This window comes from Tympanuchus pallidicinctus, unplaced genomic scaffold (genome assembly GCF_026119805.1).
Source record: "Tympanuchus pallidicinctus isolate F22 unplaced genomic scaffold, pur_lepc_1.0 scaffold3, whole genome shotgun sequence".
Taxonomy (NCBI): domain Eukaryota; kingdom Metazoa; phylum Chordata; class Aves; order Galliformes; family Phasianidae; genus Tympanuchus; species Tympanuchus pallidicinctus.
In genome coordinates, this window is record NW_026294747.1 from 7,551,100 (window position 1) to 7,568,220 (window position 17,121).

General features: G+C 35.7%; 1 protein-coding gene across 3 annotated transcripts in view; it reads right to left on the reverse strand.

Annotated features, from left to right (window-relative positions):
- The window catches only part of USP47 (ubiquitin specific peptidase 47), a 51,299-nt gene that overhangs the window by 12,791 nt on the left and 21,387 nt on the right, over positions 1-17,121 (reverse strand). For 2 of the 3 annotated variants that reach the window (XM_052692939.1, XM_052692937.1), the window contains 14 exons: positions 16,472-16,568; positions 15,666-15,811; positions 14,797-14,876; positions 14,067-14,216; positions 9,912-10,007; positions 9,669-9,821; positions 7,586-7,753; positions 6,119-6,250; positions 4,857-4,933; positions 4,487-4,542; positions 3,015-3,127; positions 2,106-2,210; positions 968-1,175; positions 581-696 (listed from right to left, as the gene is read on the reverse strand). In XM_052692939.1, the coding sequence (XP_052548899.1) occupies positions 581-696; positions 968-1,175; positions 2,106-2,210; positions 3,015-3,127; positions 4,487-4,542; positions 4,857-4,933; positions 6,119-6,250; positions 7,586-7,753; positions 9,669-9,821; positions 9,912-10,007; positions 14,067-14,216; positions 14,797-14,876; positions 15,666-15,811; positions 16,472-16,568 (1,697 nt within the window). The remainder of the gene's footprint in view (positions 1-580; positions 697-967; positions 1,176-2,105; positions 2,211-3,014; positions 3,128-4,486; positions 4,543-4,856; positions 4,934-6,118; positions 6,251-7,585; positions 7,754-9,668; positions 9,822-9,911; positions 10,008-14,066; positions 14,217-14,796; positions 14,877-15,665; positions 15,812-16,471; positions 16,569-17,121) is intronic. The other variant, XM_052692938.1, reaches the window with a different exon arrangement.

Genomic DNA, 17,121 nt, shown 5'->3' on the forward strand with positions numbered 1-17,121 from the left:
TTCTTCCAGTTAAATGGAAGCACCAATACTCCAAGGCCCGAGACAATGTCAATTACAAGTCCATAGTCAATTCTACAGCTTTATAAGTGGCTGCTGGGATGAGGAGGGTTTGTGGAAAGCATCTGGACAACTGTGGCTACTAGTTTTAATTACCAGACCCAATGGGGGGAAGATGCATGTTGTATCAGTGATATGGTTAAAGAATTCAACAGTTCTGCTACTGACAGAATAACTTACTGATGTGATTGAATTTACAAGTCTAAAAGAAAACTGGCTTGACTCTTCAGCTTCTCTGTAGACCAGATTATCTGGTTAGTTTGTCAACATCAGGGCCAGACAGTAGCTAACTGTGCAAAAGTCAGGGTAGACCTACAGACAGATCGAGTAGACTGCTCTTTTTAGCAGCAGTAAGTAAACAGACAAGCTCAACTGCAACAACTAATCAAATCTTATGACACACAGAACGAACTGTGCTGTAAAAGTGCAAGGTGGTCTTATAGTTTTTAAAGTTATTACATATTTTTAGAGCAAGAATAAATGAAAATTGTGTAATACATATTTGTGAACAATGGTAAATTACCTTTGAAATTAGCTGTTTGAATTCTGAAACTGTCTGATTCAAATAAGCTCGTACACTTATTGGAGGAGCAACAGATTCAGTCTTCAGGTCAACTACGTGAACTTTTACCATGACCTCTGTAGGGATGAGGAGAAAAAAAAACACAACACAAATATATCAAGAAAACTCAAAAGGAAAAAAAAAAGCGTACCACTGTCTGATATACTGGTTAAGGGGTTTCATTAAATCCATGCAAACAGCAATGAATTTGAAAAGGCGTACAATTTCAGAATTTCATTTTTAATGCCAGAGGCAAAACTGTTCCATATTATCCAAGTCTTATTTTCCTACCACCATGTAATACATCTGTTTCTCCTGTCTTGGTCTATTTGCAATCACGTGACTTACCACCAGGCTTATAGCACTGGAAAATTTGGTCAGGTCTTCTTGTTTCCAACAGTAAGTCAAACATGTACGTTGATTTGACGCCTCCAAGCAATAAACCCATTGGTGTATCCTCTTCTCCTTCATAAGATCGTTCCAAGTAGTCATGGAACTCATCGTATTTGACAAGACGACAGCAATCCAGAGGGACGGCGTCTTCTAAATCCATCAGCTAAACAGACAAAAAGAAATGCCATTTAATAATGGCTTTTGGGGGGGTTTAGTTCTTCCCTTGTAAACTAGAAATCTCAGTGCACACACATTCAATCATTTAATCTCTGGTGTTTAAAAAAAAAAAACCAACAGGTACATTCACAGTGTATGTTATACATAAATCATAGAAATCATAGAATCACCAAGGTTGGAAAAGACCTAAAAGATCATCCAGTCCAACCGTTCATCTATTCCAATAGCCCCCACTAAACCATGTCCCTCAACACAACACAGCCACAGAAGCCTGCATCACAACCCAGAAAAAAGGGGATTTTGAGATGCAAGTATAGGAAAACACTATATCAGATACCAAACAGCATCTTAGATGTCTGATGAAGTTATGTGCATTAATCTTCCAAAAGAAATGTTAAATTATTCCAAATCCATATGGCCTTGCCTGTAGTCCATCAGTCAAAGATGTGTATGTCAAGAACTAGGGAGTAGGTAAGCAAAAATACCCTTCCTTAGCACTTTGTAAAAACATATGCTTTGGTGCCTACTGATGTTCTGTATTAGCTATGCAGGATGTTTCTTGAAATTACTCCCTCACCATAATTCCATTGCAAAATTCTTACTGAAATATCAACATAAATGACCAAAATTCTTTCAACAGGAGAGGCCATGGAGAGTCTACCAGAAATTCCCATTGCGATTTTAGAATAAGGGTCATATTGCTTTTTAAAAGGGCAGGCTGTATCACTCCCAACAGACATCATCTGACAGCTAGCAACAGACAAGTCAGTCAATACTTCCAACTAGAACTCCTCTTCAAAAAGGAAAAACAAACCAACAAACAAAACAGCAAAAACTCCCACAGCGCTAGAAATTTAAACATCACAGTAGAAAAATTACATCTAATAATTTTAATATTCTAATATGCATAGCATACCTTGTAAGCTATTCCCACAGCCTCCTTCAGCGTTTTATCCTTATGAACTTCTAATTTGTTTTCCATCATTATCTGTTTTGTTGGATGCATACAGAACAATTTAATCTGTGAAACAAAATAAAGAAAAAATTAACAACAGTAGTTTATTGTACATATTGAAATAGATTAATTTACAAACTTATTTTCAAACTATCTAAAATGTATCCTCAGCTCTCATCCAGCTGTAGGAAAGCTTCCCTTCAGCTGGTTAAACAGCTGCAGACAGAACACACAAATTGCACAGTAGATAGCACTGTGTGACAGAATACAAAGTAAAAATTAAAACTTTCCCTCCAAAACAAAACCAAAATGTGCATAGGAAGAACAAATGTGAAATTCCTTTTTGATGTATGCACATTTCACAGATGTAGGAAACCTTCCAATAAAGCTAGTTGGTTCTCAGGAAGACTGGGTAACAGACATGCTCATAAATTATAAATGTCGTTTTGTAGTTATCTAATATGTTGCCAGAAAAAGAATTCTTCCTTTCTGCTAAATTATTTGTGTAAGTCAGCCTATGAAACATCAATCCACAACTCAAAGGGTCGCAACACTAGAAGATTTCATAGCATGAGCAGTTAGTACATGGCATTTCATGTTTTTTGGAACACATTTTGCTGAAATCAAGAGATTCTGAGCTAGAGTTGGTTTTTGTTTTTTTAAACACTAGCTCGTTCACATGGAAGATATGAAGTCAACAAGAACCTCTAGTTATTACCTCTAACAGATTCCTCCACAAGCTTCCAGTAGATACACAATTCAGATGGACATTTATTACAAGCACATTTGCAATGTAATAACAAATAACAATTAATAGCAGAAACAATACATGGAAAACTACTGGTATTATTATTCAGTAGAAATTCTAACCTTGCAAGTGTTGCGCTCTATTTCCCGCTGCCTCTTCTCTTGCTCTTCCAGTTCTCTCTCTTTCTGCACCAATTGCTTAATATGGTCAGGATACTCGTGTGACTCAAGAAACTCTATCAGAAAAGAACACAAACAACAGAACAATCTGTCCTGTTCCCTTTTTCAAGATTTAAATGGAACCGAAATCAACTGCTTCCCTTGGCAAACTATGAGGGCTGCTCCAAAAGCAATGCCTCCTATTTTATTAGATGGGCCCACCATGTCATAGGCAGATGTGGGTGGTATGACAGAGACTGATCCCTCCCACCAATATTCCCTTGAATTTTGTTGCCATGTGACAGACGGCAGCAGAGGGGCTGTCTGACAGAATGGCATCTGATATAGAAAAAGGGATGAACAAAGGTGTTTCACTGCTAATTTCTATCCTTATTCTTCCTAATGATCATCCTAAGATTCTCAATATTTTGTTAAAAAAGTTAAAGCACACTGGTAACTAGTTCATATTTCTTATCAAGTATTTACAGCATTAAAATACAAGAAAAAGTGTGCTTGCTTTTTTTTTTTTTTTTCCCCCAAGGATCTTTTACTCCCTTCTCCACTGGCCATACAATTTCCTATTATCTGCACATCAAGTGCTGGAATTCAACAACCAGCTCAAAAGCTAACCTCTATTCTACTAAACCATGATTTTCTACTGCATCACTTCCGTGAGGTCAAATAGATTTTAACTGAGAAACATGATTATTTTTAAGAAAAGAAAATATATTTTTATAACCTCCACAAAAGAAACGTATTCTGAAAGTGTATAGTTGTAACATGAACAATCTGACACCCTATCTGAATGAAGTCTCCAAAGAGATATTCCAGTTTGAATACAAATAGAATCTTCATTTTTCACTGAGACATTTCAAAGAATAATCAACCTGTCAGCTACTACATGGTGCTGGGCATCTTCCAAACTCTGATGCGCTAAATCAGGCGTAAGGAATAAAAAAGAACGTAACATCTCAGATCTGTGTCTTGTTCTATAACTCAGAGTATCCTGCCTGCTAAGAAGCTAAAAGCAAAGGCTGATTGTATCGTGTAAAACACAGCTGACAGGAAGTTCACGACTCATTTTTAAGTGAAGAAAATGTTTTTGTTCTGCTACCAAGCATGACAATAGCAGAGCACCTCAGTTTATTCAGTCAACCAGCACATCAGGCATTCAGATCCATAATGTAAAAAAAAATAATAAAATAATAATTGGGATGGCTACATAATTATCATGAATTATAATTAACAGAGTAATGAAAAGCTGTAAAAGAGTCCCCTACATGAAAGCTATGTCAGCTTACCTTAAAAAAAAAAAAAATAATAAAATCAACACCATTAAGCCCTTCTCCCCCAAAATTAGGGCTCTCATTCACACAAAAATGTTTCCCTACTCCAAAATAGGATCGTATTAGTTTAGCAACTCAAAACATACTTACTTGCATTCCTTGCTGGATCCTTCAGTCTATATATTAGCATATATGCATTTGTGGAGCTGGTGGAGAAAAAGAATATTTACCTGAATTTATCAGATAGGAGGACATCATTCATTTCAAAAGTTGGTTTATTTCCCCATTATTATCAGTAAAAGCTACATTGCACTTATTTTAGTAGCACTCAAACCACAGAAAAATTTTCAAAAGTCAACATTATGCTATTCTAAATGAACTTAAGCAGCAGTCACGATAGCTTTTAACATTACTTGGAGTATCAACTCTTATTTTGAAGCTAACCTGTTAAGCACAAGTCTTCAGCCATTCCTTTCCTTACATCAGCCACCAGAAAGGAATGTAGGGCTGCAGGACTTACCTAGCAAAAGCACTGGAATAATAGCCTCTGCTTCCAGAAGACCCACCATATGTTTTCTTAATATCTTCCTGAGTTATCTAACAGAAAGAAAATCAATGAAATGATTATTTGAGAAACTTGTGATAATTGGTACTCACTCATTCTCATTACAAAAGATGGCATTACATATTAACACAATATTAATTGTTAGTATTTCAAAAACGTTCCAGATCTGCTTTTTTATAGACTGGAACAAAAATCTGTTTCAACATGATGATCAGCCTCTTCATTTTACAGTGAATTTCACAGATCTACAAATACACTTCTCCAAGCAAGGAAGTATTCTCAGCATATATAGGAAGGCCAAACTCTAAATCCAGCAGTCTGTATGTGGATAAAGGCTTCTGTTTAAACCATCCCTTGCTCAGCATCAAAATCTTATTGGCACAGGATGAGAACTGACCATAAAGTCTGGTATGCTGGAGCCTGCTTTTTACAACCTTCATTGTAATAGAGAGAGAGAGAGAGAGAACTAGTATGCTTAAATTGTTATGGGAAGAATGTGCTATATTCTACTTATACAGAAAACAGAGGGTAACACAAAGAAACTGAAGGAAAGATAAATGTATCAAGTAGAAGCTACAGACCAACTGCTCCAATCATATAGGCTGAATCAGAACACAGATGACCTCACATCTCAGTCAGCTGAACCAGGTAGACTCAGCTGTGACACTCTCCAGACAACTAATGTTGCAGGTTGGCTTTACTGCACAGTTTGAGCAAAAACAGATCATGCCTCAGACAATGGACTAAAACGCAACCTGACCAGCAACTATCAAGAATATAGAAGGGGTCATACTGAGAACTGGTGCCACAGTGTAATTGACAGCTAGTAAACAATGGTCATATACTACCTGATATACACTGCTGCCTGCAAGTGGAAAGTGTGCTGTGACTTTGACTACAATGCAAAAATTCAGGAGGGGTGAGGGGAGAATAGAAATAAAAAGGCTCCTGCTTCAAAGAGGTAAGGGCTAAGATCTGTAATCAGCACCAAAAGCATGTGGCAAACAAAACTGGAAAGGGAGGGAGGCAGCTGGAGAAAAAGAAAAACAATTAATAGTCCTGCTACTCTCCACCCTTTGATTCATCATAAAAAGGATACATCAACAAACAAACTAAAGTGCAACAGCTCTGTCAAATGCACGTGAAAAATCACATGAAAAATAGGAACACACTGATTCATTTTTGTGTACCTAAGACAACAAAAGCATCAGTTTTACCTTGCTAACATGTTGATCATTAAAGCTGTACCACTGGTCGTCACTAAAAGACTTTATACAGGCATAGTAATGGCCACCAGCAGCACTTCCAGAATGGACCATAACAGAAAAGAGTTCATACAGTAAAGAATTCTGCAGAGAGAAGAAAAAAGGTGTGGTAAAATACACTAAGAAAAGGTAAGCAAACTATTTTAAACATATTTTAAAACATTAACTCAAGAATATAAATAGTTGTACGTTACAAGAGAGATCTGTGCAACAGGAATGCTTTACTGCAGCAGATGCAGTTTCAAGTCCAATATGCTGAATACTATACAGGAGTATATAATAAAAGAAATAAACATGAGTTTCCCCCTTTGGCTGCAGGAGAGAGTTGGAGGAAGGGGAAAAAAAAAAAAAAAAAAAAAGACTTCAGACATGGAAGCATGGTTTTTGGGACAGCATTAATGCACTAAGTCAATTAATGTATCTCTTTTCAGAACAAACTCTGAATGTGAAAATAGACTAACAGAAACCTACAGTAATTTCCATACCTAGAAAGAAATAGCAGAGTAACACAATGAGACATGAAATTAGCATTATGAAAATAATGCTAATTTTCATAGACATGAAAATAATCCTCAGGCTGAAAAATACATAGACTCTGAAAATATAAACTATGAGGGGCTCTGATTCACAAAAAATGAATCAGAAAAATTCACAATTTTTCTTGCTAAACTAAGATATGCTGCAAAAGCAGCACACTTTTGACCACACTCTTCAAAATAAAACACTGCTTACATGAAGAAAATCTTCAATTTGAGCTTCTGTTACCAAAACAAGTTAACCAGAAATCCTCAGTCTGACAAGTTGCAAAGACCTCTTCTCTCCTGTGCTCTCCAAATTAGTTGCATGCTTTCCTTTGCTGCGGTGTCAAATTTCTTGGAATGTGAATAAAAATTTTCTTCAAGAAACAATTATTTATATGCATTATTATTTCCATTTGTGTTGGACTGACCTCATTCAGTAACTAAGCAATCACTCAGCCTGCTCTCCCTGAGTGGGATGCTGGAAAGAATCCCAAGAGTAAAAGTAAGAAAACTTGTGGGTGGAGACGACCATTTAGTAACTGAAGGAAAGAAGACAGAAGTGGCACAAAGGCAATCTCTTGCTACTTGCTATCAGCACATCAATGCCCAGTCAGCTTCTAAGTAATATTATTTCGTAAAGAACAAACTCCCAGCTTTAACTGCTGAAGATATTAGATGGCATGGAATATCCCTCTAGTCAATTCAGGTCACCTTGACAGAACTGTGCAGTATCAGCTAAAAACACTGGTGTGGTATCAACACTGTTTTAGTCACAACTCCAAAACTGAGCATCATATAAGCTCTGGCAAAACAATTTAAATCCATATCAACCAGATTCAGTACATGGCAAAACAATTTAAATCCATACCAACCAGATTCAGTACATTTCTAAACATACCTTTTCACTGCCTACTTTAGCAATTCTTTCTGCTGCGCTGTTGCTTTCGAGGCAGATTCCTTCATCAACTCCATCATCATTAGAAAAATCATTGCTCATCTGGTCACTGTGACAACTGCCCTCATTTTCTGCTCCGCTATCAGTGCAACTCTCAGTCTGAGGAGACTTCTTAAAAATAAGCATTAATATTATACAACATTTGAAGTCACACGGAACAAGAAATCACATTTGAGAATTACAAATTAAAATCTGTAAAATAATGAAAAAACTAAATACTACAGACATCTGCAAATCAATGCAAAGATCTGATTTATTTCTGTCACAGTGTATTTAGTCTGCCTTTTAGATCAGTGTTTCCACATCTTGCATGAATCTAAACGGTAATTACTTGGCAAGCTTACATCAGTTACTAGCCTATCCCATTTACAAAGTTTATTCAAATACTTCTAAGTCTAATAGCAGATGAGAAAACGCTGTTATAACATTCCCACATTAATTAGAAGTGATTGAACCAGAAGTATTTTCATTCACAGTCAAATGTTTCCCGTCCCAACTCAATGGACAGAGTTCAGCATAAGACTTATTACTCTTCTAATAACTTACAAGCAAGATGTCACCCACAATACAAATGCAGTTCATTAAGTACAAGCTGATTAAGTACAGGAAATGCTATTTCCTGATTGTCTTTACTCTGGAAAATTCATCTGATTTTCTAAAAGTTTATAACAGTCTCCAGTTCTCCCAGATCAATCCCAAATCATCCTCATCTGGCTCCCTGTTAACATTCTGAGAGGTATGGAATTGTTTACAAGGTATAACTTGTAAACTGCAGGGTTTTTTGTTGATGGTGGGTTTTTTTGTTTGTTTTTAAACAAAGACAAAATATTTTCATTTGCATATCAATATAGTATTTCTCTTATATGACAAACAGGAGTCCACTCCTGGGTAAATTATAGACACTAGAAAGATGCTATCAAGTGACAATGCTTTTATTGTCAGGCATGTTAAATACTTCTTGGTGAATGTAATGGCACAAAACAAATCTTGGCCAAAACTAGAAACAGAAAACAGAAGTGAATTTTTTTCTCCCTAGAAGGAAGAAATTAATTCATGTTTTCTGGACTATCTTCCAGTATTCTGTTTCAAAACTTTATGTTAGCTCTTGTAAGCAAAATAGATTCACACTTACATAACATTTCACTCTGGATTTGTACAGGGTAAAGATATGAGATTTTTTAAATCCCTCATTAAGATGTCATAGAATATCAGAGTTGAAAGGGATGGACAAGGATCACTGAGTCCAACCCTCAGCTCCACACAGGACCACCCAAAACCCAGACATCTTAGAGCACTGTCCAAACGCTCCTTGAACTCTGGCAGCAAAGTGCCATGCCCATAGCCTTGGGTAGCCTGTTTCAGTGCCTGATCACTTTCTGATCAAGAGTTTTTTCTAAACACCCATACTAACCTTCCCCAATGCATCTCCATGCCATTCCCTTGGGTCTTATTGCCGTCACCAAGAGCAGAGCTCAGAGCTGCCCCTCCGCTCCCTGAGAGGAGCATTAGGCCACCATGAGGCCTACCCCTCAGCCTCCATTTATCTGGGCTTCTGTGAGCAAACCAAGGTACCTCAATCATGTCATGTCTTGTTCCCTAGATCCTCCAGATCCTCCATCACCTTTGTTAACTTCCTTTGGATGCTCCTTACTAGCTGTGTGTCTTTTCTGACACAACTCAAAAATGCACACAGTACTTAAGGTGAGACTGCAACAGTGTGGAGGAGAGTGGGATAATTTCCCCACGCAACTGGCTGGCAGTGCTAGGCCTAATAAGATAAACCAGAAACATGCTTTATTATGGAAGCATGGAAAACCTAACAGGAATTAGAAAACATGCTCCCATTACAAAATTTGGAAAATCCTCTGACAGACATGAAAAATTCCTATCAATACATTGCCACGGCTAAAGAAAATTTTACGTAGGTGAAAGCTAACATGGCTTTCGTAAGTCAACCCTTGAATTTCCTTAACAAGAAACTTCAAGAAAATGGAAGACTACTTTTCTCTAAAACAAAAATCTTTACCTCATCTTCAACATCAATGAAGATACTCATGTCTAACTCCTCAGGAAAAGTCATACGATCATTCAGTTTAATTCTGTGCATAGTGGTATAATCAAAGTCAAATCTCTTCAGTTGTAACGTCAACAGATATGGAAAATGCAAGAACCGCAGGCCCTAAACAAAGCAAAGAGAAGATTATGCTACCATTGCTAAGACTGATCTTTAGCAAAAGCAATTTTCACAAATGATCTGGACAGCGCTTACCTTCCTTGCATCACACTTCTTCTTACATCGCTCACAAAAATACTGATTGGGGCCATCAAGAATCTCAGGCTGAATGAAAGCATGCAATGCTTCTTCCTAATAATAAAAAGAGGTTACCTGATTTTTGAAGAACTTTTACAATGTAGGTATAAATAACCTTATCATAGAGCTACAAACACACACAAATTACTTGTATCACCGAAATCAGAAAATTTGAATAACAAATTCAGATTTTTGAAAACTGAATTAAGTGTCATTATGTGACTTAGAGGTTTCACAGTTTACCACATACATTGTGAGCTGTGCTTTAATATTAAAGCTCCCCAGAACTTGACTATTTTTGAGCTATGCAATTATTCATCTATTTTTCAATTGTTATATGATTAACGTTGCTGTTCCTCAAGATCATTCATTTATATCTCGTCCAATTTTCTATGATGTAATCTTTAAAGCAAAACCAGTTTTGACTATTAGGACATTTATTAATACAATTTCAAATATTCTTTCTAGTAATAGTCTATAAAAAAAAAACTAGTGAAAAAAATTCTACCTTGGGCAGTCCACAATACCTCCTGCCTGCCAATTTTGTAACTGTTACCTTTGAAGAGGTAACCCTTGGGAAGTCTCAGAGCTAGTAAACATTGCTAACATCCCCAGTACATACACTTCAAAAGATACCACGAGATGAAGTAATAGATTTGTATGAAAAAAGGCCATTTCATCTTTCTTGTACTTCACTGAATCAAGAGAGCACAGGTTGGAAGGAACTTCTGGACTATCTCCAGTTGAAGTTTTAACTTTCAGCATAGTAAAATGCCATAATAAACACTTCAAACTAATTTTTGCGTGGCTAAAGACAGGTATTTAAGAATCCAGTTTTCTACACAGAAATGCATCATGCAGTTAGTAGTTTGATATGAACGTACATTACTGCTTGTATTTACTTAATATCTGTGAACAGAAGCAGTATAGAATCTTTATGAGAAGATGCATAATGACTAACAATTAAGCAAAGCTTATTAGAAAAACCTACTAATTTCCACCTCAGATTTTTAGAACTCATACAGTTTTTCCACATTCAATACATGCAACTAAAAATAAAAGACCTTACTAACCTAGTTTAGATTTCTAAGACATTAAACAAAAGTAAGTACCACATCATCCATATTCTTATTTTCTTTCATAGTTTTAGTTTGGCCATCACACCACATACAAAGTAAGTTTACAGAAAAGTAGTTCTAACTCATCTCTGCTCAAAAAAAACCAAAAAATCTACTAGCACTCATACTTAAACCTTCAGCAGAAAAGTTACAAAAGATAATGATCCCTAAAAACATTTACAACTCTATTTGCCATATCTCCAGAATACCGTTATCAATGCTAGTTATCAAACCATTTTTGCCCAGATAAGTTATGGATGCCCCATCCTTGGGGTTGTTCAAGGTCAAGGTTGGACAGGACTGTGGGCAGCCTGGTCTAGGGTAGGAACCCTGCCCATAGCAGGGAGATTGGAATTGAGGTTCTTTAACACCATTCCAATCCAAGTCATTCTGTGATTCCATGAATTTCCACTGTTTAGAGTAACAATTTCAGCACATCAGCTAGATCCTCACTGAATCCACTCCTCTCTCAGCTATTTTTCACCTGCAAAATTCTTATGGCTTAGAGTAAAAAAAAAAAAAAAAAAATTTTTAGGTCTAGTCTACTAATGCCATCAAATTCAGGCATACAATTTTCTACCAAATCAATTGTGTTAATTGTTGCCCTTGTTTACCTATCTAAAATAAGAAGCTATATATTTTGTCTGTCACTCTACTGATGTCAAAGAGACCAGTTCTAGTTTTTTAAGCCATGCAGATAGTTATTGAAAAAGAACACTCTTCAGATAGGTACTGACAAGACCTCAGTGCCCAAATGAGGTTACAGCTGTGCTACTGTAGTATATGAGGTGAACTTGGGGTATAGGGAATTGGAAAAAAACTCAAAATGCAGACCTTAAAGACAAATATTTTTAAAATTATTTCATTTAGGTAATAATAAAAAAAATAAAATCGAACACCCTTTCAATAAATTCTTTAGTGTTCTCATTTAAGTACTAACATATATTTACAATTGAACAAAACATTTCAAGCAGATTCATTTTTTGGTAGTACACAATGTCGAACAGTGGGATAATACATTTTGTGTGGCATTTCTACAGATTAACCTTACTTTAAGCTTGTACATCCATTCTCTCTCATTAGAAAGTAATGGAAAATCACTTACCTCTAACTAGAGTTCTTTGAAGGTAGTATCCTCCTTAGATCCCCTATCTTGGGTTGTGTCGCCTGCTGCAAGTTCCCTCAGGAGCTGACTAGCAAGGTCTAAGAAGTTTTACATTCCCTTCTATAAGCCCTATTAGCGCATGTGTGAAGTTTTTGATTTCTCACTTACATCCTTTTACCTGCACCTACTAAATCACCATCATCTATGGATCAATGGAGGATACTACCTTCAGAGAATTCCATTTAGAAACAGGCGATTTTTCCCTTCTCCAAAAGCAAGTATCCTCCATATCTCCCCACTGCTGAAGACTACAAAACTAAAAATCACATCTGCTATAAATAAAGACAAGTGCAGGGAGGAGAATCAACTTAATATAATCAGAGTAGAAATTTTTTTAAAAAAAGCTCAAAAACTGAAGCATCAATACAAATTGCAACCATGTAACTCCGTAACAAGTCTTGAAAACTATTTTTCTTGGAGTATAGAAAACCCAATAAAGGCTGACTGAATATTACTGAAAATAATCTGATATTTAAGCCCTTTTTTGTTCAAGCTTCCTGCATTTTTAAAAGTTCACAAATAATGTGTCTTTTTAAAAAAAAATAAAATAATCTTTTTTTCTTTTGTAGAAAAAGAAAAGTTCCCTTATTCTTTTGAAGACTTTTTCTACTGAGGAACCTATTTTCAATGGGAGACAAATATACAACATATTGCTGAATGCAGAATGCAATTATGGAGTAAAGCTTTCATTGTTTTCCTTAATAGACCTGAAAAATTTTATCATCAAATAACAGAAATTAAAGAATCATGCTTTATGGTATGTTTCCAGAAATGTGTTAAAAGGTGAAAAATGATGCAATCTATATAAAACATCACTATCACTGGAACTGCAGCTCAAAACACAGCTTTAAAAAGCTGGATGTTTCTCAGAAGTTTAAAACACTATAAAAAAGAATTCAAAAGATCTTACTAAACTGAATTCTTTTTGTGAGATCAGTGTCCTTCATATCTTTACTGCTTCTTAAGACTGGTATTTGAAATACAGAGCACCTTGAGCTTACAAAGCAGTTGAATCCAGATTCTGACAATTCTTAACAGAATGCTGTTAAGAACTACAAAATACTAGTGCTTAAAAAAAATGCCAACATACTAAAGACAAAAGGTAAGAATACTTGAATTATAGTAAGTAACACTGGTAAGCCAATTATGCAACATGTGATTGTTTAAATCAACCTTTACCCAAAGACTTGAATTTATTCTTCCTTTCTCACAACTTCATCCATATTACAGACATTTTAAGCCACAACCGTGGATTTCCATTTGCAATAGCTTATTTTCATGGAACAGTGAAAAACAAAACCAACAAAGCTTCCACAAATATACTAATATAAATGCTTGCCAATGTCATCACTTATTTCAGAAGTGAACTTCAGTAAGCACAGCAACAACACTGCAATTAAGCTAAAAATTCAGTCCATCTTCTGTTCTTTTACTAAGATTTTCAACAAAGCTATGAAAATTTAGCAGATGTGCCAATAAAGAGAACAGCCCAAAGAAAACTTAACAATCTCAAAAAATATTTCGGGTAAATGCTGAAAATCAGGAAGAAAATAACTGATTACTTCAGCCTGAAGGCAATAAGGTTGCATTTCCCCTCCCCTTATACATGCACCAGTAGGACTCATTGAAGGGTAAAAAAAACAAAACAAAAAAATAAACCAATAAGCCAAAAAAAATCTTCTAGAACTTGCTAGCTGGTTCACTGCACAAAGACGAACACCCCAAGATGGAGTATCTAGGATGATACTTACCATGTAACAAATTATACCACTGTGGCATTATGTATTCTATGTGTATGGATGCACTATTAGTCAGCATAATAGTACACACCACGCTAGCAAATGCCTGGTTGGAGCCATATGGACGGATGACCAAAGGAATATCCAGGTACGTGTCGATTCTCCAGCCTTCGTAGCCACATTCTAGACATCGTACATAGTCTTTCAGTTTGCCTTGATACAGCTGATTTATAAGATCGGCCTGAAACACACAGACATGTAACACTGCTTTAAACATAAGTAAAAGAACGTTTCCCCTCTTCAATTTTACAAGAAAATATATTTTTAAATTAACTGCAATAGCTGCAGCTAGCACTGTCATTTCCCAGCAGAACATCCAACACCTGACTCTTGTTTCCCCCATTTCCCTGATCTACCACTGCAGAGAACGTGCCTCAAAACAGCTTCTCAAACCACATTACATAAGCTTTGCAGCTTGAGCTGCAAGATCTCACTAAGTAACCTAAAAAATACCACTAGTGAGAAAGTTATGAAGTAGTTACACAACCACTTCCTGCGCTTCAAATAAAGATATCCAAAGTCCAGAATCCTTCACTTTTAACTGGTGGAAAAAAAAAACAACCACAAACACTCAGGAATGTAGTGTAGCTCCAATAAGAAATAAGAATAGCATACAAGAAAGTTGGCAATTTTTGATGTCTGCCAATAATCTTGTATTTAAAAACAATTTTTCTTTTTTTTTTTTTTTCTACAAGGATGTGTAAAAACAAGCATAAAAAACACCACACCCTGAATTACTGGAACAGTATTGATACAATTACCTGTTCTGTTTGCTTCCATTTTTGCTCCAAAGCATCAAACATAACTCTACAAAGCTCCTGTACATCATGTTGCTGCCACGCTGTTAGAAATTGAAAATAATGAAAATAAGAAGTTATCTACCCAATATGAGAATGCTTCCCAAAGCTATCAATTTGTTTTCAAGTCTCTTCCACATTTACTGCACTAATCTCTGTTGGGGCAGCACTCAATTCCACAGGCAAGTAAGTCAGCAGAACAAGCAACCAGTATTTGTGCATAAACACGAACTCTGTATATGAACAAGAATAGCTATGTACACAGAAGTGATAATATGCACTACTTTAAGACAGAATATAAATGGTTCTGATTAACCCCTAGTTCATGCTTATCCCTCAGAGCTCTCAAAGCTGCTGTTCTCCATCCCATTCACCCTTCCATTACACGAAATGATTTGTACTATGTAATTTCTGTGGAAAAATCAGCTGATTATGGAGAAAAATTGTACTAGATAAGTTTCACAATATTATTTAATTTAATGGAATTCAAATTTTCATCTTAACTGAAACGCATGCATCAGTGATTCAAAATAGATGCAATTTTCTTCTAAAGAGCAACTTGTTTAAATCTATTAACAACCGTAATGATGTCTTAATTACAAAACTAATTTTCTCTTTAAAAGCCTAGAACTCTCAGATGTTATTTCTTTAGAAAAAAAAAAAACAAAACCTTTACAATCAAATATCAATTTAAGCTACTTTGCTTCCATAAAATCAAAGTGGATTCTAATCATTGATTTTAATTATTTAGGTATTTTTCTCCATCACCATCAGTGTAGGCCATCAGCAGAAACAGCTCAAGTAAATCACACAAACTTAAGAGGTGTAATTACCCTCACTACTATCCCATCCAAAACTCCTTGTAACGTCTGTTGTTTCAATTGCTCTTTTCTTGCTGGTCTGCAGTAAAACAAACAGCCTTTGAAGCTGGTATGGGATACTTGTCACAGGATCCTCTTCAGATTCTTCAAATTCCCATCTATTCACAACAAAGTATTTGACAATTAAAACTACTGTTAAAATATTATTCCAAAGGACAAAGCAGTATTTCAAGAGGTCTGTCAGTTCAGAAGTCAAGAGAAGCTCTCTCAAGGTGAATTTCTCAAGGAGAGCAAAAAACAATTCTCCTTCAACAAAACCACTTTCCATTTCTGCAACACAAGATGATGCTTTAAGTGTATAAATCTAAAAACATACTAATGAAATAATTTTGAAACCACTTACTGTACTATTCAGACATGAACAGCACCTATGACTTCAGATGAAGTTATATGTGTTTTTGTTTTCTAGATGCAGCATATTCATTTAAGAGCTTGTGTATGCCTGAGGATGGTAGTAACATCAGGAGGTGCTAAGCAGAAAAGTTACACTAGACTATCAAGTTTGAAGTATGAAATCCTCCCCCCTTCCACAGAAAACTTCTCCATTCCCTTCATGTGTTCTGCTCTTTGTCTATCTACATCACTCTACCCAGTAAAGAATCAGGGTTTGCTATTAAAGTTCAGATGCATTTCAATATCCAAAAGACAAAATTTTGACAGGAGACATTCAAAAGGGTTTCCTACCACAAGATACCAGAACAAACGTGACAGACTTACTATAATAATTTTAAGAACCTGTCTGACTCATATATACTCACTTATATAATGCATTTCTAAATTCAGGAGTCATGAAAAGTGTTTGTAAAAGGCTGTTCAGATAGCAAGTCATTGCTTGGTTTACCAGACCCACATAACCTAAAAATACAAAGGAGATGGAAATAATGTAAAAAGATGGCAGATCACTAGGAATTAAAACACATTTTAAAATAAATCAATTCTAGGATTATATTCACTAAGCATTGCATCCAGCTGTTATCATCTGTCCTCATTTGACTACAAAAAGTGGGGGAATATTGCAATCACTTATTTCAAAGAGAGCATTAAAGACACTGCTTATACAACAGATCATTTCCCCAAATTTCACAAAGCTATTTCAGTCATCATGAATCATGTATCAAAATGACTAGCAATATTTCATGTTGTCTACTCCACCAACAGACATAGGTAAAACTAGAAGTATGTTAATAGTTGAATATATTATAGAAAACTCTAGAATTTGTTAAAAAACATTTTGTATAGCAGCTTGTTCATTGCCTATATGTCAACTAAAGAATATCCTAATTGTAATTCAATTTTGTATCTGCAGTGGATTGCATTAAATTCTCTGAACTATAAATCAAAGACCTACACAGTGCCCATGTACACATCTTTCACAATCATCTTCCACACTAACTAAAACAGCTACCAA